The 25,621-nt window shown below is 36.0% G+C and overlaps 11 protein-coding genes across 11 annotated transcripts; 5 read left to right on the top strand and 6 right to left on the bottom strand.

The window, feature by feature from the left end:
• Positions 1 to 162: 162 nt before the first annotated feature.
• Positions 163 to 1,223, bottom strand: EV154DRAFT_507773 (uncharacterized protein). The gene has a single exon (XM_051601481.1). It carries the CDS (start codon positions 1,178 to 1,180, stop codon positions 176 to 178), a length of 1,005 nt encoding a protein of 334 aa, XP_051457988.1. The 5' UTR covers positions 1,181 to 1,223; the 3' UTR covers positions 163 to 175.
• A 276-nt stretch (positions 1,224 to 1,499) lies between these two features.
• On the bottom strand, positions 1,500 to 3,381 carry EV154DRAFT_551515 (cytochrome P450; the record flags this gene model as incomplete). Its single annotated transcript, XM_051604984.1, has 7 exons — positions 1,500 to 1,684; positions 1,742 to 1,977; positions 2,033 to 2,557; positions 2,617 to 2,736; positions 2,798 to 2,957; positions 3,019 to 3,092; positions 3,149 to 3,381. The coding sequence occupies 7 exons, from the start codon at positions 3,379 to 3,381 to the stop codon at positions 1,500 to 1,502; spliced, it is 1,533 nt and encodes a 510-aa protein (XP_051457987.1).
• Positions 3,382 to 5,122: 1,741 nt separating this feature from the next.
• EV154DRAFT_481213 (uncharacterized protein) lies at positions 5,123 to 6,925 on the top strand (the record flags this gene model as incomplete). Its single annotated transcript, XM_051598380.1, has 4 exons — positions 5,123 to 5,189; positions 5,243 to 5,318; positions 5,383 to 6,127; positions 6,182 to 6,925. The coding sequence occupies 4 exons, from the start codon at positions 5,123 to 5,125 to the stop codon at positions 6,923 to 6,925; spliced, it is 1,632 nt and encodes a 543-aa protein (XP_051457986.1).
• Positions 6,926 to 7,032: 107 nt separating this feature from the next.
• EV154DRAFT_507768 (uncharacterized protein) lies at positions 7,033 to 9,096 on the top strand. Its single transcript, XM_051601480.1, has 3 exons — positions 7,033 to 7,961; positions 8,012 to 8,654; positions 8,714 to 9,096. Exons 1-3 carry the CDS (start codon positions 7,113 to 7,115, stop codon positions 8,971 to 8,973), a joined length of 1,752 nt encoding a protein of 583 aa, XP_051457985.1. The 5' UTR covers positions 7,033 to 7,112; the 3' UTR covers positions 8,974 to 9,096.
• A 1,980-nt stretch (positions 9,097 to 11,076) lies between these two features.
• EV154DRAFT_443046 (uncharacterized protein) lies at positions 11,077 to 13,047 on the top strand (the record flags this gene model as incomplete). Its single annotated transcript, XM_051597010.1, has 2 exons — positions 11,077 to 11,721; positions 11,775 to 13,047. The coding sequence occupies exons 1-2, from the start codon at positions 11,124 to 11,126 to the stop codon at positions 13,043 to 13,045; spliced, it is 1,869 nt and encodes a 622-aa protein (XP_051457984.1). The 5' UTR covers positions 11,077 to 11,123.
• A 518-nt stretch (positions 13,048 to 13,565) lies between these two features.
• Positions 13,566 to 15,057, bottom strand: EV154DRAFT_507766 (uncharacterized protein). Its single transcript, XM_051601479.1, has 5 exons — positions 14,987 to 15,057; positions 14,734 to 14,928; positions 14,565 to 14,666; positions 14,008 to 14,488; positions 13,566 to 13,954 (listed from the first exon to the last, which is right to left on the bottom strand). The coding sequence occupies exons 1-5, from the start codon at positions 15,023 to 15,025 to the stop codon at positions 13,683 to 13,685; spliced, it is 1,089 nt and encodes a 362-aa protein (XP_051457983.1). The 5' UTR covers positions 15,026 to 15,057; the 3' UTR covers positions 13,566 to 13,682.
• Positions 15,058 to 15,934: 877 nt separating this feature from the next.
• On the top strand, positions 15,935 to 16,429 carry EV154DRAFT_507763 (stress responsive A/B barrel domain-containing protein). The gene is made up of 3 exons (XM_051601478.1): positions 15,935 to 15,989; positions 16,054 to 16,229; positions 16,293 to 16,429. The coding sequence occupies exons 1-3, from the start codon at positions 15,971 to 15,973 to the stop codon at positions 16,389 to 16,391; spliced, it is 294 nt and encodes a 97-aa protein (XP_051457982.1). The 5' UTR covers positions 15,935 to 15,970; the 3' UTR covers positions 16,392 to 16,429.
• Positions 16,406 to 20,905, bottom strand: EV154DRAFT_507760 (chitin synthase). The gene is made up of 9 exons (XM_051601477.1): positions 19,864 to 20,905; positions 19,275 to 19,758; positions 18,568 to 19,199; positions 18,320 to 18,487; positions 18,123 to 18,230; positions 17,917 to 18,048; positions 17,723 to 17,843; positions 17,011 to 17,649; positions 16,406 to 16,945 (listed from the first exon to the last, which is right to left on the bottom strand). The coding sequence occupies exons 1-9, from the start codon at positions 20,725 to 20,727 to the stop codon at positions 16,563 to 16,565; spliced, it is 3,531 nt and encodes a 1,176-aa protein (XP_051457981.1). The 5' UTR covers positions 20,728 to 20,905; the 3' UTR covers positions 16,406 to 16,562.
• EV154DRAFT_443038 (uncharacterized protein) lies at positions 20,906 to 24,006 on the bottom strand. The gene is made up of 14 exons (XM_051597009.1): positions 23,725 to 24,006; positions 23,587 to 23,649; positions 23,455 to 23,521; positions 23,287 to 23,387; positions 22,985 to 23,218; positions 22,797 to 22,919; positions 22,645 to 22,712; positions 22,338 to 22,566; positions 22,070 to 22,269; positions 21,850 to 22,005; positions 21,661 to 21,791; positions 21,407 to 21,546; positions 21,196 to 21,325; positions 20,906 to 21,117 (listed from the first exon to the last, which is right to left on the bottom strand). The coding sequence occupies exons 1-14, from the start codon at positions 23,857 to 23,859 to the stop codon at positions 21,104 to 21,106; spliced, it is 1,791 nt and encodes a 596-aa protein (XP_051457980.1). The 5' UTR covers positions 23,860 to 24,006; the 3' UTR covers positions 20,906 to 21,103.
• EV154DRAFT_481207 (U6 snRNA phosphodiesterase Usb1) lies at positions 23,997 to 24,822 on the bottom strand (the record flags this gene model as incomplete). The annotated part of the gene is made up of 3 exons (XM_051598379.1): positions 23,997 to 24,230; positions 24,288 to 24,669; positions 24,749 to 24,822. 3 exons carry the CDS (start codon positions 24,820 to 24,822, stop codon positions 23,997 to 23,999), a joined length of 690 nt encoding a protein of 229 aa, XP_051457979.1.
• On the top strand, positions 24,749 to 25,621 carry EV154DRAFT_221491 (uncharacterized protein). The gene is made up of 4 exons (XM_051594428.1): positions 24,749 to 25,013; positions 25,072 to 25,137; positions 25,217 to 25,396; positions 25,455 to 25,621. The coding sequence occupies exons 1-4, from the start codon at positions 24,971 to 24,973 to the stop codon at positions 25,571 to 25,573; spliced, it is 408 nt and encodes a 135-aa protein (XP_051457978.1). The 5' UTR covers positions 24,749 to 24,970; the 3' UTR covers positions 25,574 to 25,621.

Below are 25,621 nucleotides of genomic sequence, written 5' to 3'. Positions count from 1 at the left end.
GTGAGCAAAAGATAAACAAGATGCCAGCTAAAGGAGAGAGAAAAAAGGGGCGAGTAAATAAAGGGACTAGGAAAACAAGAAATAAAGGGGACAAGTTGTCTTGAAAATAAGTGCATGGAAAGACAACAGTAGTAAGGAGAAAGAAGCAAACCATTCTTTACATATTTAAGAATTATTATTTATTTATTTGTTTATATCCTCCTTCTTCTAATAACTGGTCTAAAGTCTTTTCTGTGTTCAATTTATGCTTGTTTTTTAAAATATTCCATATCGAAGTTAATCTTGTAATAAAGCCATGCTGTAAACACGTATTTAATACAATAGAAACACTCTCTTCATCAAAATTATCACTTGATTCTGCGGTATCCCAAATCTCCAATACCGAACTTCCGTCGCCTACGATATTATATGCATTCATTAAGTGATTAAACACCTTGATATCAGGATCAAGATACAGATCCATTCGAATCAATTTATGAATCTTTTCTAGAACATATCCATCTTTCTGTTCCGCACACGCCTTCAACATGCTGATGTACATTTCGGAAGTGGGCTGAATTTCTAAATGGCGCATATCATTAAATAATGTCAATGCTGTCAATAGTGATGGCTGTGAGTCTCCTTCGATATCCTGATAAATAGCTGAATCCACATCCTCCACTGAATATTCATATAATGGTTCGACCGTGGGGTCAAATCGAGTCTTGTTAAGCACCATATTCTTATTATCGGTCAAAGAACGGATCATGCTGCCATAGGTCTCGGCATCTAACTGTAAATTTTTGACCGAGCTATTGGGCGAGTCCTCGTGGTCACGTAACTCATAATATATCTCCATGGCCTCTTCGTATTTGCCATCATTAATGTAAGCTAACATGAGTTGACTGTAGGTTGTAATGTTGGCCAAAACGTCGTGGTCTCGAAAAATCTCGTCGTAGACCTTTTGTGCTTGCGCTGATCGTCCATTTGACGCTAATTCCGTTAATAATGAATTGTATGTTTTCGCGTCCTTATTGTTTACTTGCTGTAAAACTGTCAAGATGGATTCGGCATCTTTGGTATCGGGAATAGTACATAATCGTCGGAACATGGGGTATGCAATTGGCATTCTGTTATTTTGAATAATTAATGGTCTATGAACCATACGACCCAGACTTCTTGTTAATCGTGCTATAGACATATTTGGAATTTATTCTTTTTAGGGACGTTGGTAACAAAAAAAAAAAAAAAAAAAAAAAAATGGTTCTAAGAAAGTTTTTGTTTTGATTAGTCTTTGAACCCTGGGCTCACATATTCTTCAAACAGCGATAAGCGGTGGAATTTACGGCCCGGTTGTCCCTGATTCCCGCTACGCATACGTTTTATACTCTAATATAACTTGAAAGCTATAGTTATTGCACGCGTCAAATAATAGTAGAATATTTTTTATTTGTTACTGTTTGAATTAATAATGGAGCTATTTTATACATTTGTGTTTAAACAATGGCATGGGTAGGACGTTAACGCTTTGCGACAGTGACCATCATACCTTCCTTCATCGGCAAGGTCAAGGAGATCTGATAGGTTATGTTCTGATTACTGAGAAGAGAAAATTTATACTTCTTTACTAAATATACCATGGCAACTAAAGCCTCAAGAGTAGCCAGATTTTGGCCTAAACAAACCCGAGGTCCTGCATGGAAAGCTGCATAAAATATAAGCATATTGTATTTTATCTTTTTTTCATTTTAGGTTGTCTTACCTGGCCATTGACCTTGCGACTCCCGACGAAGATCCCCATCTGCTGTTACCCAACGCTCTGGCTTAAACTCTTTAGCATCAGGTCCCCAAACGCTTTCGGATCGGCCTTGGGCCCATGGACACCACATCACATAATCACCCTTCTTAATATGTGTACCATCAGGCCAAATATCATCATTTAAGGCATATTTTTGATTATTGGGTACCGAAGGAAATAGTCTCAGCACCTCATAAAAACTAATAAAATAATTAATCTTGGCTATAATTATTTTTCTATATGTAAAGTACTTACACGGCATGGGCGTATGTCATTGTTTTGATGGCTTCGTATAATTCCGCTGGCTTACTTGTCAAATCGTCTGTGATATTCTTTGTAATTTCCTTTAAAAGCTCGTTTTCAATACGAGGATGCAGCATCAACATATAAAATGTCCAAGATAATGCTTGCGCCGTTGTATCTCTTCCCGCAATAATGAAATTTAGGACGATGTCACGTAATTCTTTATCGTTCAGCAATTCATCATTTTCGTTATGGGCATTCATAAATCTGGACAACAAATCCTGATGATGCGTTTCTCCATTGGCCAATTGTAATCTACGACTTGCAATAACTTCATATGCGAACTCGTCGACTGTTTTTAGGTGTTGAGGTACAGATTTTTTCCATGGATGAAGAAGGGTATAGATAGGTTCGGTCAATTTCCAGACAGGATTGATAAAACGCTTAAATCCGTTTAATTGACATTCATCAAACGATGCGGCGAAAGGTACTTTTTCTTTGCTAGCAACCGCATTTAATTTAACGCCAAAACCAAGTCTAGTTACAAAGAAAGGAAGTTAGTTTTCCGGCATGAATCAGTGTTAAATACACCTTACTCGACAAATGAATCCAAGGTAAATTTAAACATGACATCATGAAAATCAATCACTTCGTGACTCTTAACAGCTACATCCAAAATACCGGTGAACATGCATTCAAGCTCTGTTACAAAAACTCTGTAAAGAATATGAGTGTGACATTTTCTTTTGTGTTTTTTTCTTATTTGGGTAAAATTACTCTGTAAAATGATCTCTGAAATTTTTCACATTAAATATATGACTTGCTGTCTTTCTTTGATACTTCCAACGGTCACCATTGGCATTGAATATACCGTGACCAAATAAATCTCCCATGGCATTATTCAGTTGTGGGCCTTTGACATAATTCTCAAAATTATCTAGATTCAAAAAGAGTTTAATCATTGTTATTATTACCTTAAGAAGCACATGATATATTACTTTTTAAAATGTGTTCGATATTTTGCGGTGAAATGGTTGCGATTGAGCGAGGATTTCCTAAAATGGAAGCCGTTCTATTCTATCAATGAGTAAAAAAGAGGGGAAATGATCAACTCCATTAATAACGTACGTTGTTAATGTATTCAATTTTATAAATCCATTTAACAAGAACTCATGCATTCTTTCAGCGTTATATATGATTGCAGGTAATGCTCCAACAATTGGCCAACCACCATTAGATGCGATATCTTCGCGCTTTTCATCAAATATAGCACGATCAGGGTATTTAAGAGCACATACACCGATAATAGCGGCAGATACGCCGATTGTTCGAACGAGAATGTTATCTGATAAAGTAGTCATGAGAGTTGTAATATTTAAAAAGGGAAGAAAAGAAAGAACAATAAGTTCATTTGTTTGAGCTTTTATGTACATTTGACATGGTTGCACATTTACCATTTTTATGCAATTTATGCTGATAGATAGAATTCATATTATCAAATATTAATACAATATATCTATATTAGCATTGTCGCTTTGTACCTCAACTGAAAACTTCAAAAGTGTATTAAACTAAAAAAAAAAAATCATACATGTAAGCGTTTCAATTGACTTCCGGTTAAAAAAAGATTTGGTAAAATTATAGTGTCTCTTTAAGATCATTTTAGTACTACAAATGTCAAATAAAATATAAAAGGTAATTGAGGTTTCACACAGCTTCTTATGCAATGGTATTTTGATCACCCTTATTATGGTAAGCTGATTCGACAAACGGAACCCCACACGTATCACATGTAACTAAGTCTAATGGTCCTCATGTGTCATAAATCTATACTTGGGAAATTTTTGTCATTGACATGAAATAGCTGGGGGTAATTAATCTGTGGAACAGATATAATAATAATCTTATAAACCCTCTGGTATTGACAGACACACTGGTTTTTATTTGCAATACATCTGTAATATTTGATCTAGCGCTAAAATACAACTATTTTTTGGGGTAGTTGTTATAAATTATTTATAACATTCGCACAAGGTTTATCATTTTTTAAAACATAAAAGCTGAGAAAGGAACCGCTTCTATATCTGTAACAACTCTTTTAATTCCAATTTGAGTCTCTAATAGCTTTCAGAAATATGGTCGTTAATTTAAACAACATCTTACTATTTCCGTATAATTTGGGCCGAGTGGCTGCAAAATTGGGTCTACACTATCAAGGTTAGAGTTTTAGCAATTTCAATATAATTTGAGACATGTCTGAAGATTTTTTATTGGGGTACACCATAAACTGGTAAATTGATGGCCTTGGAAAGATAGAGATTATGCCAACACAGGGTAGATTAGATTAAAGGCTTCTTTGTCACGTTGTCAATCATCATAGACTCGCCAGTCAGACATTGTATTTTGGTGTTTAAAACAAAGTATTTTTCTAAATGCTATAACCGTTTATAAGAAACTTGTTTTCATAGATAAAATGTTTAACAGCTTGATATCACCCCTGGAAGGCTACTGAGTACCTGTGTACACATTATGTAAATTGTTTGACTATAAAAACTGATGAAAAGTGACAAATAGTGTTAGGCTGCTGATAGATCACCTAAGCAGCTTTGATATAAAGAGGAAAATGTCTGACTGAAAGGTATGGATTATTTTTCAACGTTGCTAGCATATTTGGACATATTTAAACATAATGCGAGTATAAGGAGAACTCATGGGTTATGATATCTACAATGTGTCTTAAAAATGACTGATAATACGTACAGTATTAAAATAAATCATTTGTATGTGGTGCGGTAGAGTACTATTTGTTTATTTATTTTCTTTACAATTTTTGTCCTGTCCATGGATTCCTCTTGGATACAACAAAAAAATCAGTACAGGTTGTCCTTAAAAACTTGCCGAGATAACATAACAGATCTAGGAACCTGATTGTAGTGTAGGTACAATACCAATTTAAGGTTTGGTTCAAAGCCCTGTACTACACATTTGTTGCTTTAAAAGAGACTTTGTGCCCATTTATTTATTGAATTACAGATGTGCACAAGGAAATAGTTTGCGATCACCCCTGTTTGTTCTATTCTTCATAGTTTTCTTTGATAAAAAATGGACAACGATACCAGTTTAACCGACTTCTATGATTACTCTGTACATAGACACTGTGTTACCTTCGGTAAGTCTGAGAATAATCATATCGCTGTCTGCTATTGCTTATTTGTAAAATAGGTTTTGACGAAAAGGGGGCTCATGCAGGTATCTTTTTTACCAGTAAATCGAGTGGCGATAGCCCAGACAATGGCCCGTAAGTATTGTAAATTTATCTTGATTGAAATAAAGTACTGACGATGTTCTGTTTTCTTATTTAGGCGAAGAAGATGTTGTATACTCTACAATGTTGCAACTAAAGAAATTTTGGAACGAGACTATGATACAGCTAACGAAATGATATTAAAGAACAAGGATCCAAATGTGTTTTATGTGGATAACATTTTCATGAGGCTATACGGAATCTATCAAAAGAAGGAGAAGGACAATCATGATGAGATTATATTGCATGCGGTGGGTGTGTTTATGCGAAAGTTGGTAGATGAGTATCAGTCGAATTTGAGCTGTGAACGAGAATCCTATATGCCCTTTCATTTTGGATTTCTTGTCCCAACCCATTGGGATCATGCGATAAGAACAGAAATAATCCGTCCCCTCTTTGTTCAAACAAAATTGATTAACAAAGACGATGATGATCGCAGATTGTTATTTCTAACAAGGCTTGAATCGGCGATGACGGATATCCAACACTCAGAAAAAAAAATGGTTGAAAGGAAAAATATCGAAATGGTTCATGGCAAAAAGTACATTCTGTACGATTTAAAGTTTGATGAAGAAGATTTGAATGTCGGTTTGGATTTATTTTCAACTCATCAGCCTCCACCATCATCAGTTTACCCCTACTTTGAAACGAAAATACTGCAAACTTTAATAGTTAAAATACCTCTTAACTCTGACATGGAACATGGCATTGAAGAATGTCTCAAGAAACGAAACTTTGGATTTAAAACTACTCGGTCAATTGAAATTCTAAATGCTTTAGTAAACCATTACAAACATCACAAGGTAAGGAATTGAATGTTTTAACTAGCGAATTTTCTCACACACTTGTCACTTTAGTTTATTTTTTCGGAAAAAGATAAAGATGAATATGTTTATCAAGAAAAACAGCTATACAAATACCAGCCTTTCAAAGCACTTTTCGATAAAGACAACAAACCTGAGGCAACCTTACTAATCAAAAAATGCGATCTCACCCAAGAGGAAATTGAAAGTATCCAATCAATAACGACCAAAGAAATCCACAAAGATTTGTTTACGTCAGCTGAGAAAGCGATTGTATCTAGTGTCGAGCGTTTAAAAAGGTACGAGGATTCAAGATTACGCACAGGTATTTTTTCTGTGCTCGACATGCCATTATTCTCATCATATAACTTGCGATTCAATGATGAGTTCCATGTGTACGCTTCATGGTTATTATTCACCTGGTTAAAGGATTTTTTTAAGGAACACGGTGTGAGCGAACTCAAGTCCCAATTTGTGGAAAACCGCGATTCAAACCTTAGGTATCAAATTAAGCTCGAGGATATGATGAAAGGATTCCAAACTCAGATACAATGGAAAGTAAGGGTTTCTCATATGAATACACCGCCCGCAATTAAAGAGAGACCAGCCATAAAAAATTGGGAGGAAGCTGCACAGTTATCTTTATTTCCAAAGTCGACGATATTAAGATACGCTATTGAAATAGGTAAAGCTTGGAAAACAAATTTCATTGTATCCGATTTAGCAAACACTGATGCATACCACATCAATAGCAATTTCACCCCAAGCCACACAATTTTTATGCTCAACGCTGGATGAAAAAGGTTATGTCGAGGAAACCACTGGATACAAAGACTGGTAAGTATATTAAACAACCAAGGTAAGCTTGTGGCTAAGTATATTAGTTCGATATTTAATTTAAATCGCAAGATACGACCCTTGGAAGATTTTGTAATTTATACAGAAATGTATCAATGTCCACTGCTGCGTATCAGCAAAAGGTAGCATGGAAGTTTCAAAAGAAGAAATTATTATACTCGAGTTAATGCCATATCTATTTTACAATAGAATGCTGAATTATATGGAGAACAATTTCGACGATATTATAGACGATTTTTTATATGGTGATCGGAAGCCAACCAAGGATATGATTACAAGAGCTGGATTAAAGTTCAGGGACTGTTTCAAAAAAGGTGAAATGGATACATTTTTTACAGAAAACTCAAAAGATGTGGATGTGATATCTCTTCGTCAAAGTAAAGAATTTAGCCACCTTTTTATGCTGATGTATCTATGTTATGTCAAAAAAGTGGTATCAGATGAACTAGAAGAATTCTTAAAATTTAAATGGAAGGAAGTAAATGTTGGGTTTGTCATGTGTATACAAAAAACTGTACTGGACAGTATGAATATTTCGAAACACGAACTTTTACACGAATTACCAGCAATTGATAGTATATTCGAAGAAACCACAGAAAAAAGCAAGCTGCGCATAATGATACAAGGAGAAGTTGTATCGCCGGCGATTCAACAAAATTTAAAATTACCGCTCAAAATTAAGTCTTATTTTGTTCTTGCTCAGCTCTATGAGAATTACGTACAACTTACACTGCAACATGTTGTAAAAGATGCTGATTCAAAGAGTGAATATGTTTCCGCCATTGTAGTTGAGGATAAAATTGTCCCTATTGCAAATGTAAACGATAAACTGCATGAAAATATTTGGAGACATCTTATCAAAGTACACTGCAAGACGAATCACACTTATAAGAAGGATGATACAGTCTGTGACCTATTCACTACCGAAAAATACAAAGAGGCTTTAAAGATGTTGAAGCCACTTGTTTCTAAAATTGTAAGTAACATTCATTTATTTTTTCTTTGTTAAGTAAACTATTTATGTAGTTTGGAACAACGTTTTCAAGCTTGGATCTCGACAAAAGTATTACGATAGAAATTTGCAATCACAATTATTATTTGACTCTCCGTAGAGTCATTGAGGTTTGCATGCGTCCTATCTTACAGAACATTGCAAATGTGATATCATCCTCTCTGGATAACATAGATTTGTTCAAAAATTACCCGGTGACAAATGTGTTTATTATGGGAAATGTATTCAATATAATTGAGGAGTCTTCATTGTATCCCGCAGTTACATTGTTATTACAGCAACTATTTGATGAAAATATTCTGTATAAAGAGAGGGATACTTTAGGATTTGTCATGAAAGAATCACTTCTCCAATTACTACATCCGGTTATTGGCAAACGGTTGCATCTACTGGACAGCTTTGTGCTTGGTGATTTACAACAAATTTCAAGAGAATCATACGGAATATATCTCAAACCCATTTACTCACTTAATAATCACACATCAGAGACACTACTATCATGTATAAACCGCAAAGGTGGTGTTACGAGGGTTTTTGGTGAAGATTACGCTACTGTAATTCTTCTGAAGGGGCAATCTATACCTATCACGGGAATCACTGTTAGATTTGAAGCTAGCAATATCGACAAAAAGGTAAATGCGTACATGTTGCTTATAGGTAAAAAAAAGATAGCACTTATTTTTGTGAATAACTACTTAATCTTATTTTTTTATCAGGCATGGTCAAAGTGTCTACGGACACTTTGGACCAAAGAAAAGCTGGTTCATTTGATAAAAGGACTTTTGATATTATTGATGTCCTTCGAACCCCTATCTCAGATAGAGGTACTCTGATACCGCCAGTAACTTTAGAAATAAGATACGTTAATCACGTCTCGTCTCTTCAGTTTTCTATGAGGCTGACAGGTGAAGATAAACCAAAGGATGTTGTCCATATGGTTTCTGTGGAAGAGAAACTGACGGTGACTTATCTTTAATTTGAATGTGAATATCAATTATTTATTTTACTGTTTCTTCTCTCACTTAAATATCGATAAATGATGTATGTATTTAAATCCCAATAAAGCATGAATGTATGAGTGTAAACCGATTATTCGCTCTTTCTAAACTTTCCGGATAACATTGCTTCGATACAAAGTGGTCAGAACCAATTGAACCCCATAACATGCGTCATGGTGGTTTCATAAAAAAAGGGTTATTTATCAAAATGTTGGTCAACTAAGGGTGTGCTCGAATAAACAGCAATTTAAGTCTTGTGTCACTGAATTTCCTCTTAATTTAGTCGATTTGGAAATGTTTGCGTAGTTACGCCTTTGACATATACGATCATATGTTCGATGAAATACATACCGATGCCTGATCATAGTATTATTTATCGGCGATAAAGGGTTAGATCTTACAATATTAAGAATCCAAATCGGCATGTAGCCTAAACGATCTCCGTTTTTTTTAAAAAAAATCTCTTCGTAGTAAACATCTCTACCATAAATTATAAAATCTCTTGTTTGCCGTTTGAAAGAAAAAACAAGCTGATAAGACTGGTAAGCATGATAATAACCTTAAATACAATTAGACACATAATTCATGAATCTGTAGCAGTTGGACGTACATGATGTATCGACCATCGAATAATCAGAGCTAATTATTGCTTGCTATTGGGATTTCTCAATCGGGACATGAAACAGAAACCAAAAGTTTAATTATTATTCATGCAACGCCCCCCCCCCATTTTACAAAACAGTTTTTGGTGGGATTGGCCCTCCCCGCCCTCCCCCCCCCCCGCCATTTAAATCATAGAAATTGATGATCCCCCAATTCCAAAATACGGTTTTTTCTGTCCTCCCCGAAAATATACCATTCTATTTATAGCAAATAAGATAAATATATTCGTCCTTGTAATTATCTTTGACAGTAATCGAACGCATGTATTTATTTCTGTAATGTCATCTAATGATATACAATGCGTTTACTTATGAACGTTTCTAATGAATAAAATGGCATCTTAAGCATTATTGATTGTGTCTTTGCACCTTCCTAATATAGAATTTATATGGTATTTGTCAATCAGGGAACAAAATAGCCACTGTAAAATATTTGGCACGGCTACACACACGAAAATGTTAGTGTGCAGAAATCGGTTGCCGTCCCCCTTTTCCTAGTTTGCGAGCTCCTCTTTCCCCGATATCGAAAACAAAGCGCACTTTTACGATTTGGTAAGGTATTACAAGTTTTGACATTGAGAGGACCCCAGACTTTGCCACACCTGGAGGTGTTTTAGGCTCTTATTGTTAACATCGGTTGCCAAATATCTTGTTTCGATTTAAATGAGCTGGCTGAATCTATATAAAAAACAAACACTTCAGCCCTCTTGAAATTTTGGCATCATAGTTCCGTTAGATGCTAACGACTTGTTATTATTCCTTCAGGATCAATCGATCTCAGTTCACGCTTGAACAAATGATAGTTTTTTTTTAAGTTTTAATAATTTAACACATTTCAAATAAACAATTCGATCCAAATTTATAGTTTACTCATAATTGACTGTCTAATGACGAGATAATAAGATTTTCTTTATTATTAATGTTAATATCTGGCGTATAAATATTCTCACATGCTTCTTTTGCTAATTCCGTGTCTTCCTTGACTTAAATATGACAAGTCCGTATAAATAAAATGGTTGTTACGTGTAACAGATCCCACCATTAAAATGCACATCCGATATTTAGTCCCCCCCCACCCCCCTCAAGAATCTACCCCTAGATGTACAATTGCTACCAGGCAGGAGGGTCGCCTTTGTCATCATCATCACTGTCAAATAAAAAATTAACGCTGATGACAAGAATCGCGTTATTTAAAAAGTAGTTATTATAGGATCACTGTAACAAATAAATGACGCACTATCCGGATATTTCATTTATCGGTGTTAAGCTATGCTAAATATTTTGGGAAATATACTAAACAATCATGAAGATCAAGAAAAAAAGATTGATCTTCAAGGGGTTCAGGGTAGAGTCCGAATTTATATAAATAGGATGGACTTTTCCCCCAAAATTAAAAATTCAAAAATATTACAAATCATCATTCATACCATCCTTGCCATTTTAATTATTAAATCACATCAACCATTATGAGATTAACCATTAAATCATCAAATATTTTTCCTTCTTCATACACTATGAAATCATCTAAAATTAACATTACGACGCCTACAAAGTTGACAGAAACACAGGAACCAGCCAAAACAAAGTCATCAAAGACAAAGATGCTGAGCCGTCTTTTTAAGAAACTTGCTAGATCATCTAAGGAATCACCTATATTAGCAGAACCACAAACAACGCAATATAAACTCACATTTGTTCCAATCACAAACAAAAAGGATGAAGTGGTCAAGGCAGAAACTACTGAAATCGTCTGGTACGACAACAGTAACACCATCTCTACTTCTACTGAATTAGCTCAGCGTATTTGGGACGAAGATAAAACAGTTTATAAGAGCTTGGATACAATTGTTGAATGGATCGGTAACGGCAAAGAAGAATCCAATGCTATCCTCGAATCATACATGTCTCATTTTGACTTCAAAGATGTAAGCCTTGAACAGGCTTTCCGTACCTTATGTTCAAAGCTTTACCTTAAAGGTGAAACACAACAAATTGATCGCGTTTTACTTCAATTCTCTGTTCGATATTTTGAGTGTAATAAGCAATGCATCTTTGGTTCAACTGGTAATTACTTTATAAAAAATGTACTCATTCAGTTTACTAATTTATATTGTTAGATGTTGTACATGCTATTGTCTATTCCCTTTTACTTTTAAATACGGATCTTCATGTTGCTCAAGGTGACTACAAAAAGATGACGCAATCTGCATTTATCGCGAATACAATGAGTGCCATCACAGTTCAGGACAGTGGTATATCATCCCAATCTTGGGCTCCTCTTCAACGTGTTTCTAGCAATGCCACTAGTGCATCTACTGGATCATTTTATACTCGCTCTCTTCCTCGTACGTTTTCTAGCGCATCCAAGTCATGGGAAATTGAGATGAAGAACATGCTCAAACAAATGTATAGCAATATTCGCTGTATGCAAATCGCTGACCCTTCTACTCCCGCTGGTACTACCACTGCTGGTGCTTCATTCAGACGCAACGTTAGTTCCATCATCAAGAAAAAAATGGTTCATGATGCAGAATCTGTCAAGTCTGTCAAATCTGCAGTTTCTTCAACCATGCATTATCAAGCTATTGCTTCTCATCTTCAAAGTATTGATCTCCCTGTCTCTTATACTAGCAATGCTCCTTATTATAAGGAAGGCATGATCTCTTGTAAACATCTTTTAGAGTCCAAGTCTCAAAAGGCCAAGCATCGTGACTGGAAGGAATGCTTTATGGTTATTGAACGTAGCCAACTTCGTATGTACAAGCTTGATAACTCAACTACATTTGATAATTCCTCTCTCGGCGGTGGTAACTGGATGTCTTATGCCCAACTCTTGAGCACCATTGATCTCAAGCACTCCCTTGCATTTGCCCTCCCTTCTGGCTATAGTCGTCAGCGTCAGCACGCCTTCACACTTCAAGAATCCAATGGAGCTGTGCACGTCTTCCAAGTTGGATCTGCTGAACAAGTCAAAGAATGGATCTCTACATGTAATTACTGGGCCGCCCGCGAAAGTAAAGAACCCTTAGTTGGCGGTGTTGGTTCTATGGAATATGGTTGGGGACACTGTTTAGAAAGTGTCACCCCTTGTAATATGGTATATGAATGGCAGTCTCCTTCTGCTAGCACTACTAGCAGTATGCTGGAAGAATCTGCTCAACTCCAAGCTCTTTATGAATATGTAAACGACCTGACCAATCAGTTGGATCAACATCATGCTATCAAGTCAAAGATGGAATCTTACTTTACTTTGTCTAAATTTTATGCCACCGCTATGAATAATTGGGAAAGCAGGTCTTTCTATCTCTTGAGTGAAATCATCAAGTATCAAAATTATTGTAATTCTATCGAAAAGTCTCTTTCTCTGCAAGTCAGTATGATGGCTTAAATGTATATCTTCTTGTATCTATCTCATTGTAAAAAAATAAAATTACTATTATCTTGTATCATATAAATCACTTCGCCTATTTTTTGTATGTGTGGCCAGTTAGCAATTGACTTTATGTGTCCACGAACTAACTGGTGTTCCAAATTAGCATTGTCAGTAGTTTACACACTGCCGTTATTTTTGAAACGATACAGGTGTCTATATTTCATTGGAATACCATCCTCATGAATTTTGTGCAATTTTACAATTATTGGCAGTAAATCAGAGCATACTTTTTACGAGCTTGAGCACACGTTGTTGATACTTTGAATACCATGCTTCTATATCTGACTGTGAATGAGACTCTATCATTACCCGCATAAATACTCCAAATGGGTTTTTATATATTTGATTACGCTGCAAATAATACCAAATGTACAGTAATTATTTCAAAATCTTTGTCTGTCAAACCATAAATATTTAGGTTTCATCTCTGATACTGGTACAAACGAATCAATGTAATCCTTATAATCAGCCATCATTAAACAATAATCGCCTTTTATTTATTATCGAAAGGACTACTTTAAGCATACTTCAATACCACACATTCATATTTCGTATAATACTAATAACAGACAATACCACTATTTTTATTTTTTTATGAATCCCTTAGTTTACGTACCACTTGGAGGTACTCGTTGATATATTCTGACTTCCTTACGATCTCGAATGTTTTCACTGCATTTCTATACCAATCCTTTTCAGAAACCTGACCTTTTCTTCCTGATTTTCTGGGTGTTGCCAAGACTTGATCTCTTAGTGCCAATACCAATACATCGAACGATTCCACACCATCATCTTGAGGTAAAAAAAAGAGATTGGATCCGGTGTGTTTGAATAATGGCAGTACGTTTCCTAAACTGACTAGACCTAAACCAATTCTATGAGTAAAAGAAAAAAGAAGTCTTGTTACGTTTTTTTACCTTGTGTTTTAAGTTGAGATTTCTCAAAAAAGGAGGTCAAGATGAGTTGAAGATCCTTGTACCTTTTAAAGGTAAATTCATCGACGGTGCATTTATTACAGACAAAGACAATATCAGGGTAATACTGCATATCTTGTTGATCACGTACTAAAAGAGGGAAATCGGGTATACAAAATTTTAACATTTCCGCTCTCTGCACAAGTTGTAATAAATCCATGTCTATATCAGGTCCATCATTCACTACCAGTATCACATTGCACACCGAGAACAAGAAGATGATATTATATAAACTCTCCATCTCTAACCAAATATCCGGCTGAAGTCCATTCATCCCGTTTCTCAGTACTTCATCCAATACCGTCCAGCTACAAATAGGTTCTGTGTCCAGCAAAATCGCTCGTTCCGGTGTAATATACATGTCAATTCCCTCTGTTTTATGGCCTTGTAATAAGAAGTCGTCGGTGGATTGTGTTGGAAATGTCTGTACAGCGATAAAAAAAAAAGACTTGACTTAAATACCTAAATTTGTACTTGTTTTTTATACTTATTTTACATACGCGTTCCGGATCGGGGGCAAAATGAGATAAAATAGTGGATTTTCCAATGCCTTGTTTTCCAATGATACCAATGACGAAATGACCTGGATGATCTGTCAAATTCTAAATAAGAGAGCATGAGTTCTCGTTCTCTTTTTGGTTTACGTCAGCATTTATTTTTATAAATTACTTTGAGAATGGCTTCCGAGTTAAACTTGTTGGGCCTACGCATAAATGGTATGCATGTAGAAGTAGAAGGAATGACAGTGGATAGTTCATCTGGCTTCATTGAGGGTTCTTGCGCGATCGTCACTGGATCTGCAGGACGTTCACGACGATCGAGAATAATGGGTGCCTGAAGAAACGATCTTCCTGTTGCATCATTCTAATAAAAGTTACTTTTTCTGTTTTTTTTTTCTTGTCAAAACAAAGGTCAATCGTACCTTTCTACGTTCTCTTCTCTTATTTAAATCTCGAGACATTTTTAAATAAAGGTGCTTTTGAAAATTACAGCAGGAAAAAAAAAAGAGAGTTGACCCGGGGTTCCAATTGTGTTTTAGCAGGCATGAAAATAAACATGTTATTCCACCTTTAGGAACTCATCAGTGTTTTTTCCTGAAGACTTTTAAGCAATGAAACCAAAGTAAAGCTATTTGTTTTAGAATTGAATTTACATTATAACCATCTTTCTTAGCGATATATTTAGTTCAACATTCTCAAAACTTATGAAACTACGACAAACTATCTCTGATTATGGCTAAGCTCTAAAGGTAAATGTGCTTTCTACCGGTTACAATAACTTCTCCAAAAGAGGATGATAATGCATAGCAATTGGGCACTAATATAAAGATATGTTATGCTGGACTCTTGGAAAAAATGGTTCAATCGAATGAACAAAACCAGTAAGGAATCTCCTCCGTAATTTAGTGTATCACAGACCACCATTCCAATTTTTATATAATTATGCAAACCATTACTTTCTTTATGATAATTAAGGTGAACAGCCGCGTATTTACTCTTCTTTCTATACAGAGTATTATTCCAACACCTTTAAGATGATAAATCACACTATATAAAGTCTAAAAAACAAGTACAGTTTTCCTGTTTGACATTTATTCATCCACAGTGTAAGACTAACCCCTGGTGGGAATTAACCCCTCGTTTATTTTATCCAGTGAAATTTTATGATAAATGAGCCAAGAAGAGGGAAAGAGAGGAACAGAGGTTATATGATGATATACATAATAAGAGCAAGTTTGCGTCATGTTCATTAGGAAAATATCATTTGCCTAGCAGCCTCCATTTACAAACCCGCGAGATTGTGACTTGTGGGTATTGTAATACGATTATTTTAAAAAAACGGTTAAATTTTGTGTGTCAATCTTAAAAAAAAAACTTTAAGACTTTTTATCTTTTTTATTGTTGAAATGAAGATTGTTCATATTGGTAAGCTTTTCTCTTCACCCTCTCCTCTTTAACAACTGACGTGTGTATGCTTTACCAATTATAGTTATTGTTAAATTCAAGCCCGAGGTTACTGAAGAAGCCAAAGAACAAACCATCAAGGACGTGTTGGCTTTGAAAGACAGTATTCCCGAGATTATCATTGCCAGTGCCGGTAAGAACTTTACCGACAGAGGCAAAGGATATGAATATGGTTGGGTTGTTGAAGTGGAAAGCAAGGAGGTAATAAAATGATCAAAAGTTGCATAACAATACATATTAAAAAAACAAATGAATGATTGCTAGAAACTTGGCGTGTATGCTCAACATCCCGCTCATTTGGATTTCCTCGCTCAATACAAGTCTACTTTTGAAGACGTGCTTGCCATTGATTATGAATGTTAAATTTATTTATACATTATTAAAGACGTTGATGATTATTATTTTTTTGTTGTTTTTATATATAAGTGTGTGTAAAGGAGATTTTTTTTTTTATCTGTAAAAAAAATAGTAGAAGGGGGGGAGAGGGAAAGAGGGGATATAAGAAGCAATATATATATATATAATAGATTAAAATTATGGTGGTGGTGGAGGAGTGGGTGATGTGATGGTAGGTGCAGGAGAAGAATTAAACATCTTTCTATCATTAAAGATGGTACCAAAGGAAGATGGGGTGGAAGGTGTAATTGTATTTTTACCGTCAAAGGCGGCAGGGGAATCAAGAGGGGTTTTCAGAGTCATCTTCTTATTGAAACGTTGACCGGTTCTTTCCGTCTCCCAATCCTCCCATTTCTTCATAACAAGACGTGTAGGATCAAATTTACCTTCTGCATCTCCATGTCCAGTATCCTTTTTCTCTCCTTCAACAACACGGGTTGCTCCCCATGAAAAGTCATCGAAATGCCAGAAGGAATACAATGGCAACACAAAATTCCAGATGGGCAAAGCAAATAAATACACTAAAATATGTGATAAACTTAGTACACACACAACTCAGATAAAATGTTTTTTTTTTCTGTCTTACCAATCATCCATAAACAATAAACAAGCTTAAATGTCGTGATTGCAATCAAAACCGCAGGAAGACCAAGGATAGCAATAAGCAATGCAAGTGACTGCCATTGAGGGCTATCTGAGATAGCAGTGTTCACAATCAAATAAATAGTCATGACAATAGCAGCAGGAAGCACCAATGTACCAATCAAATCAATAAAGACGGAGAATTGCATGGATAAACAAGCAATACCACAGAGATCCGAAACGAGTACCAATTCCATCAGATTGTGTACAGTTGAATTAATCCAACGACGACGTTGTGACAATAACACTTTAAATTCATCCGGTACCACCGTCTTACAACGCGCTTGCGGGACAAACATCATTTGACGTCGAGGGAAAGTACGAAGCATCAAGGTAGACAAGAATCGATCTTCACCAAGCAACAACAAGTTCTTTTCGTGAAGCGTAGTGACCACGTTTTGATTGTATTCAAGAATAATGTCTGGATTGGCTAAAATAGGAACCCAAGCCCCGTTCTTGGGGGATTTGATACGGTACATACTGAAACAACCGGGCAAACATGTAACAATACCAAAGAGAGATTCAAACGATTTGGCATAATGATGAGAAATATAGTATTCGAACACTTGAATAGCAGTAACCCCTGTTGTTTTTTAAGAAAGGAATATTATTGTTAGTACAAATCGTATCGAGATGGGGGTAACAATTTCATTTACATGAAGCTTTCTTATTGGCAATTCTTGTTTCACCACACAATCCCATAATAGTAATATCGTTTGCCATTGCAGCAACCATATAGGTTAAAGCGTCCGGTAAGACCTTGGTATCGGCGTCAACCTAAAAATAAATCCATATTTTGTCAACGTTTACGTTTTTTTGATTTCTATTTTTACTGTGCCAGACAGCTTACCATTAATACTAATTCGAATTTATCAGGTGTAACACCCTTCATCAACCAAGTCATTTTCCAAAAGATCTCATAATCAAGTTCCGACAAACGATCGTTGAACAAGACACGTTGGAAGTAACTCATCAAAATCAACTAGAACAAAATAGGGAAGGGGATATAACTATTTAGCACTCTTCCACTTTTCTACATTTTTTCATCTTAGTTACCTGAGAATCACGTTTACCACGATTACCCGCCTTAGCTCCATTGGCTTCTTCTTCTGTACCTGATTTGACAATAGTGATACATGGAACACCTTTATAATGACCAGCGTACTATATTAAGAAAAAAATAAAAATAAAAAATAAAAACTTAGCCACATATACACCTTAAAATGTAACGCTTTTTTTTTTTTGATGTTTACCACTTTGGCCATATTCAATTGTTTTTCACCATCAGCAATGGCAAGGTAAGACGAAGGTTTGGGGTTAACCATAGTAGGATCAAGGTCCATCATACTGACAACAATATCGGGGGTTGATTTAGATTCACCAGCGCCGGTAATCATACCATCCGCAATAACAAAGAAAATCTAATTTTATAACATCATTTTTTTTTTTTTTTTTAGCAAAACAACAAAATAGATACGAAACAAGAAATATTTAGGGTTACCTTGTGTTTTTTAGAATAAGTGGTTTCAGCCAAACTGTCCATAGTAATTCTGAGCCCCTCTTCACCTTCGGAATAACAAGTGACTAAAAGTACAGTGTACAACTCTGTTGTAACAATATCGGAGCGTGCACCACCCAATCCCACAGCGGAACTTTCGCTAAAAGCGGGAGTCCCACGAGAAGATGAACCGGAACCCAAAGACGTGGTCGAGCCAGTATTGTTATTCATCGGTCCATAGTTGTTGTAAGGGCCCGGAATATGATTGGCAGGATCTTCGTTACCACCCTTGATAGAACGCCAGGCTAACCAGTTGGATCGACCACCGGGTTTGGTAAGACGACGAGAGATAAACCATTGGAACAATAAGGCCATAGAGTAACGAATGACAATCATCACAATAATCACGACAAGCATCAAGGTCATAATCATTGAATCGGCAATACATCCGCCCGTCTCCGTTTCCATAATACCAATCTTGTAACGAGATACAAGACACTTACGGGCTTCTTTACCCGCTTCCGTGAACAATAAAGCGTATGATAAATCACTAGCCAAGTTATTACGGATCGCATGATCCACTTGCACGCCAAAAGGTGGAGTAGCCAAGTTGAGATATTTTGTTAAATTCAAGACTATAAATAAAAAAATAAAAAAAGCTTAGCAATTTATCACACAATCTCATTTTGTTTTTCTCTTCTCTTCTTTACCTGAATCGCCTACTAAAGCTAGACCATGACCCGTAATTGAATTTTTATCCAAATCAGCCCAATCGTAGCCCAGGACACCGGAAGATTTGGCAAATCTTTGGAGTTCAGCCAGTGATAAACAAGTATTGTTGGGAGCTTGCATGCCACCGCCATATGGGTTGACAAGAGCACAAGCTAAAGGAGCTTGTTGAAACTTTGTACAATCGCCATTGACGTCACCATTGAAGATGGAGGCTAAATCGGTGTTTTCGTAATCATTGGTCAAGTTCATTCCTTTGGTTGCAAAGAAAGATTTGATGGTATCACTAGGATAGATTTGACCAAAGACTCGCATGTTGTTGTAATAAACGGGTATACGCACACCCTTGTTCACACTAGAGTAGGCCGAATTCATATTCGCTGCAGGACATAATGTTTGATTTAAACCGTATGTGATAAATGCAAGTGCACCACAAAGAAGTAAAATGATATAACACAAAGAAAGCTATTTCACAAATCATTTTTGAGTCACATTAGTATAACCAAATACAATAATAAAATTGGGCTTATAACAAAAAAAAAATTTTTTTTTAATAAAACAAGTTCTTACCTTTTCTCGCCAGGCTTGTTGAACCATGGCATTTCTCTTTTTCAAACAAGCACGTAAGAACCAATTGGGAATACAACAAGTCATTAAAAAGGCAAGCCAAGCCCACCAACTGGTCAGCACCTTGACTTTTTCTTCTGGTATTTCTTGTTTCTTTGGATGATTATTGGCTGATGCAGGTTGATCTAATAACGCTTCTTGCTGTTGATATAATTTTTGTTGTTGTAATTGATGTTGTAAACGGTTGGGCATGGGTTGATTATTGGGTCGTGCTCTCATATTAGGAGGAGGCCCGTTGGGTCCATATCGTTGTTGTTGTTGTTGCTGTTGTTGGTTGATTCGCTGTTGCTGAGAAGGAGATCGAATCATACCCGTTCTGGGTCGCTGACGTTCGGGACGAGAAAGTGACCGAGATCGATTCATACTCACACGACGATAAGGTCCCTGTCCACCACCATGAGGACTGCCCATAGCAGGATTGGCGTTGGCATAGTTACTAGGAGGTCGCATAGGACGACCGCCTTGCTGTCTTGACGACTGGTACTGTTGTTGCTCACGAGAGGCTCTCTGCTGCTGTTGTTGTTGTTGCTGGGGATATTGTGGTTGGGGAGACATACCTTGAGGTGTACGAGATGATCGTTGTTGTTGACCACCTTGGGGACGATTATGAGGTGGAGGACGAGGTCGATTTAATTGATCCATACCATACGATTGAATACGTTGTCCCTGTTGACCTTGCTGAGGTCTAGGTTGACCTTGTTGTAAATGTTGAGACACAGGTCTTTGACCATAGCCTTGTGGTTGTTGGGATAGTCGTGGATCGGATGGATTACCTCGATAACCAGGTCGGTTATTAGGGTTTGACATATTGATGTATTATATGATTTTTTTTACTTCTTTTTTTTTTTAAAAAAAATGGAAAGATATATATGTCCTATCTTTTTTTTTTTTAAGAATTCTATTTACAAACAAAAAAAAAGAAAAAAAAAGAGAAAGAAAGAGAGAGAGAGAGTAAAAAAAAAAAAGAAGAGAGAGGGAAAAAAAAGGGGAGTTTTATTATGAAATGGAACAAAAAATGGAATTTATAGCGAAAAAAAAAAAAAAAAAATACATGTTACTATTTTCATCTTTTAAAAAGGCTTTTATTGGTTGGCCCCTGGAAATAGATTTTTTTTTTTTTTTTTTTTTGCCACCAGTATAGTGTAACAATTTATTTTTATATTCTTTACATATTAGGACACAATCAAACAAGGTGTGCTAAAGAGACCAGCCGTTAGTAAGTGTACGTGCGTGCGTGTGTTTAAATATTTGGGTAAAAAATAAGAAAAATGTTACCTTGTACAGGACTGATGAGAGCAGCGGTGTCTTCCACCGTCACTTGATGAAGTCTATGTCTAAATCTATATTGCACACGAAGCTTCTTCTTCTCTCCCAAGCAAGGATCGTAAAAACCGAGAATATTGGTCTATTTCATGTATACAAAAAAATAAAGGAATCTAAATAACTATTTCTTTTTTTCTGTCTCCATTTATAATAATAAACAAACCTTTGAATGTCCGCCTGGAATTGTCAGTCTCGACTCATGAACGAGAGTTTGAATGACGATGGTAACGTCGATCACTCCTTCATCAACACCATTATCCAAATTTTCTAAATGTCCATACCAAGCTTTCACAATCACCAAACCTATTTTATTTAAACCGAAAAAAGAAAATTTAATATCCCCCTCCCCTTCTTATTTAATCATCTCCCCCCCCCCTTTTTTTTTTTTTTGTATGAACACACACACAATACACATACCATCAGGCTTGTTCTCTTCTTGCTTTCGTTTTCTATCAGCAATATCCGACATAAGTGTTTGTGCATCTAAAGCCTCTTGTTGACGATTAGACAAGTATTCAGCATGTTCTTGTCTCAACTCGTCGATTTTTCTATCAAAAAAAGTGATCAATAACAAGTTAATCTAGTTATTTTTTTTTTCTGTCTTACTCTTTGATTAATCGCTTGCGACGGGGTTTTAACACTAATTGATCAAGGGCGACGGCAACGGAAGCTGGAACGACTGCACCGAAGAACGCTAATTTAAGGTCAAACTCGGATGCAAGGACGATGGGAACTACCGCTTTTTGTCCCAGACGTGACACCCTATTAAATAATGATCAATTCTCTCTGCTTTTTTCTTATCCCTTTTTTTTCAAAACCCCCTTACTTAAATTTAACAATAACACCTAAAGGCAAACCACATTCCATCGACATACCAATTCTTGTGTGCTCTGCTACTTTATGATCACTTCCGATACTGGCATTGATTCCACCTTCTGAAGACAATGAACAAGTCAAACTGAGTCGTACTTGGTTGGCTAATTTATAAGAATATTCTCCAGCAATGTGCGACGACATGATACCCGTCTATTTTTTATCTTTTGTTAGTGTAATCATACAGAAAAATTTAATATAAAAAAAAAAAAAAAACTTACTTGTAATTCTCCACTGTAATTACCATGCTTATGCATGCCAGCCATACCAAGCGAGACAGATGATTTATCCATTTTATGCGAGGTATCACCACCCCAACCCAATAGAGACCATTCACCTGTACGATAAGTCATATAACCTGTAGTTGCAGCAAAAATACGACGACCTGCTGTAATGGCTAATACGGGTGGATCATAGATCGAGTTCAATTGTGCTGTTGTATTTACAAAACTATGTGTACATATAATTTTTATTTAGCTTTCTTCATCTCACCCCCTTTTTATATTTATATAGATACATTCTTCTTACCTGTCTGCCGATAATGAATAGTAAGACTTTAATGTAAGCATTCTTGGCTTTAATAAAGTTGCGGTCACCTAGGAAACATTTTTTTGTTTTTCATTAAGTGAGATTTGGAGCCCTCCCCTCCCCTTTTTTTTCTGTAGTGAAATGTCTCTTACCTCGCCCCATAATTTAGGAGAGACAGTATGGCGGATTGTGCCCAAGACATTTCCACCGCCCATACCAGATCGAGAAACCATGGTTCCGCCAATCACTGCATGTGTCTGAGGTCCAATTTGCGTCTTTTTTTTTAAAAAAAAAAAAAGAGTGAGTGGGGATTATAAGGTGCATGAAAAATAAAAATTACCTCGAATGAAGATCGCATAAATAATTGCTGTACTTGTGCTTTGGATACTGCATGAAGAGGACCCTTCTTTTTAGGTTGGGTAGGTTGACCAAAACCAACAAAAACAGGTGCTTCATAAGGATCAAACACTTGGGTGGCATCCAAGGTCAATTGAAATTCGGCTTTGGATCGAACTAAATTCTCTAAATCTTGTTCTCGTTTTTGACGTGCCATTTTCTCGTACTCGTTTCTTAACTACATTTTCATTCCTTGCTTAATCTTTTTTTGTTCACTCTCCTTGTGTACTCTGTGTTTTTTTTTACCTCTTCGGGTGTCTTGTAACGAGGTCCAATATCCCAAGAAGCGTTCAAGCCTTCTTCTCCATAGGTGTCATAAATCACTCTCTTGGCAGGATCGCATAATACTATCCATTAACTCTTTTTTAATTTTGACTTTTTTCTAATCTTTTTTTTTTTTTCATCGAATCTAACCTTCATACGCTTGTTGAATAACTTGGAAACGAGATTCGGCCATCTTTTTCTTGGATTCATCGGTGTGCTTTAAATTTCAATGTGAGGTGAGTTTTGCTGAATTCTTCATGCCCATGATTTGTTTTTGCCTACCTTGTCGGGATGAAAGAATCGACACAACTTTTTATAAGCTTCTTTAATTTCGTCTTCGGTAGCCTTTTTTTTTTTTTATAAAAAAATAAGAGAGTACATGTTAGAAGAATGAAGAATGTAGGCTTCCCATGATTTTACTTTTCTAGAAATATTAAGCACGCCATAATAATCCGCAGCACTAGGAGCTAAATCCTCTTCCAACTTTTTCAAATCGTCTTTATCGTCTTCATGACGGTCGTTATTAATGGTTTGTGTATACTCGTAAGGATCCATGATTTATTTGACAAAGGGAACAAACAAGAAAAAAAAACACACACACACAATTTATTTTTTTAACCGCAGGACACCCTTGAATGCGGGGCCCGCTTTAATAATGTAGACACAGACACACAAAGTCACATATGATAATTTTAATTTCCCAAATCAATATAATTTATTCGATTGCCTTGCTTAATGAAAAGTCGTGACAAGGTAAATGTGTTAATTAACATGGCATCGACAGAGTTCTTGGGAATATTTAATGCTTCTATAGTTGATTCTTGGAGAGACCATGCAATACTTGTATGAAATCTAGGTGGATCATAAAATACGGGTTGATGATATCCCTTCATTACTTTATCCACACTTTTCATGCATTTTGACAGCTGGTTTTTATAAGTAAAATATCACAAAAAATAAAACAAATGTTCAAAATCCTTTACCTCGTTATAACCAGCACCGACTTCTAGAGTGACAAATGATCTTGTCTTTTCATCATTGGTAAGTTGTGACAGTTGGGCAAAGGACATGGTGAACGGCTTGATACCTTCCAGTGAATCACGCACAGCTTTTACAAACGGATCCAATTGATGTTCCTTTAGGTAAACTGTCTTGCTGATACTTAGATGCTGTTGTTCAATTGGTGTTAATCCATTACAATACCCTAAAAGCATATCCTTATCCCCTTCTGCCAAATCCACTTGAAAGTATACATAAGTGGCCCAACTATTTACTGTATGTGGCACCGCTCGTTTTCTTCCATCCTTCCCTTTGTCTGTCACCCGTGCTTGCGTATGGAAAAACGACCCCAACGGTGGCATGTTACTATTTAACAGTTTTTTTTTTTTTTTTTCTTAGTTAACTCTTCATGGCGTCTTTACCTCCCCCTTCATTGTGTTATTACCTTTGGCGCGTTTTTTTCAATGGTCTCTGTTCTTCTTCGTCTGATGAGGAATCGTAAACTGTTAGCTTGTTCATTGTTAATTAGTCTGTGGATCAGGAATGTAGACTGACAAGTGTTATTTTCCAAAAATAAGACACACACACAAAAAAAAACAAATTAGGCTGCCGCTCCGCACTGAGTTTAGTCCTGTTTAGTGGGTATTCATTTCTTTTTACACTTGAAATGAAACATCAAGCAGAACAAGTACATGAATTGCAAGAAGATGGCAAGTGACACTTTAGAATAAAATATTATTGTCAAAGTCTAATGCCAGACATGAGTAGATGTTACCTCTATGAATGACATGACAGAGGATATTGTAGAAGATTTTGCACGACAATTAGAAGAAGGTAAAGAAAAAAAAAAAAAAAATAATTTGTGTGCATAGTATCTGTGAGTATAATTTATAAAATGACTCAATAAGAATAGTTGTGCGTATACAGGATGAAAATGAAGAAGATGAGGAAGAAGAGTTTGGATATCAACAATTACCACAGGACGAGGATGAAGAGATGTATCAACAATTACAGTCTGATGAAGAAGAAGAAGATGATGATATAAAAGACCCATTGCAAATCCCGTTAAGTGAATCAGCACGATTAAATCCAGGTAAACACAAAATATAAGGAGTCTAGAGTTCAAAACTAATAAACAAACAAATATCAAGAAACGTCTGACTTGATTAAATCCATCATGGCCAATATTCAATTATCTAATGTACCAGAATGGGCCAATAACATTCCAGAATCTGCTTGGCTTCCACATGTAAAAGACAAGACACAATAAAAAAGGGAAAAGCAACACACACACACACACTTTTTTTTTTTTTTTTTT

The sequence above is a fragment of the Mucor mucedo genome, assembly GCF_025094135.1.
Source record: "Mucor mucedo strain NRRL 3635 chromosome Unknown EV154scaffold_42, whole genome shotgun sequence".
Classification (NCBI taxonomy): domain Eukaryota; kingdom Fungi; phylum Mucoromycota; class Mucoromycetes; order Mucorales; family Mucoraceae; genus Mucor; species Mucor mucedo.
The sequence above is the reverse complement of the archived record's forward strand: the minus strand, read 5'-3'. Positions and strand labels throughout refer to the sequence as shown.

Coding starts and splice junctions, on each gene's coding strand:
- EV154DRAFT_507773 (XM_051601481.1), bottom strand. CDS start 1,180: ATGTCTATAGCACGATTAACAAGAAGTCTGGGTCGTATGGTTCATAGA.
- EV154DRAFT_507768 (XM_051601480.1), top strand. CDS start 7,113: ATGGAAGTTTCAAAAGAAGAAATTATTATACTCGAGTTAATGCCATAT. Junction 7,962..8,011: donor AGCCACTTGTTTCTAAAATT/GTAAGTAACATT, acceptor CTATTTATGTAG/TTTGGAACAACGTTTTCAAG. Junction 8,655..8,713: donor TGCGTACATGTTGCTTATAG/GTAAAAAAAAGA, acceptor TTTTTTTATCAG/GCATGGTCAAAGTGTCTACG.
- EV154DRAFT_507766 (XM_051601479.1), bottom strand. CDS start 15,025: ATGTCTCGAGATTTAAATAAGAGAAGAGAACGTAGAAAG. Junction 14,489..14,564: donor TTGCCCCCGATCCGGAACGC/GTATGTAAAATA, acceptor ATCGCTGTACAG/ACATTTCCAACACAATCCAC. Junction 13,955..14,007: donor ATCTCAACTTAAAACACAAG/GTAAAAAAACGT, acceptor GAATTGGTTTAG/GTCTAGTCAGTTTAGGAAAC.
- EV154DRAFT_507763 (XM_051601478.1), top strand. Junction 16,230..16,292: donor TTGAAGTGGAAAGCAAGGAG/GTAATAAAATGA, acceptor AATGATTGCTAG/AAACTTGGCGTGTATGCTCA.
- EV154DRAFT_507760 (XM_051601477.1), bottom strand. CDS start 20,727: ATGTCAAACCCTAATAACCGACCTGGTTATCGAGGTAATCCATCCGAT. Junction 19,759..19,863: donor AACAAGCCTGGCGAGAAAAG/GTAAGAACTTGT, acceptor TTTGTGAAATAG/CTTTCTTTGTGTTATATCAT. Junction 16,946..17,010: donor TTATTGTTTATGGATGATTG/GTAAGACAGAAA, acceptor CACATATTTTAG/TGTATTTATTTGCTTTGCCC.
- EV154DRAFT_443038 (XM_051597009.1), bottom strand. CDS start 23,859: ATGGATCCTTACGAGTATACACAAACCATTAATAACGACCGTCATGAA. Junction 23,522..23,586: donor GATTCTTTCATCCCGACAAG/GTAGGCAAAAAC, acceptor TGAAATTTAAAG/CACACCGATGAATCCAAGAA. Junction 21,792..21,849: donor CGCAAGCGATTAATCAAAGA/GTAAGACAGAAA, acceptor TTTTTTTGATAG/AAAAATCGACGAGTTGAGAC.
- EV154DRAFT_221491 (XM_051594428.1), top strand. CDS start 24,971: ATGAAACATCAAGCAGAACAAGTACATGAATTGCAAGAAGATG. Junction 25,014..25,071: donor ACATGAATTGCAAGAAGATG/GCAAGTGACACT, acceptor AGACATGAGTAG/ATGTTACCTCTATGAATGAC. Junction 25,138..25,216: donor TGCACGACAATTAGAAGAAG/GTAAAGAAAAAA, acceptor CAATAAGAATAG/TTGTGCGTATACAGGATGAA.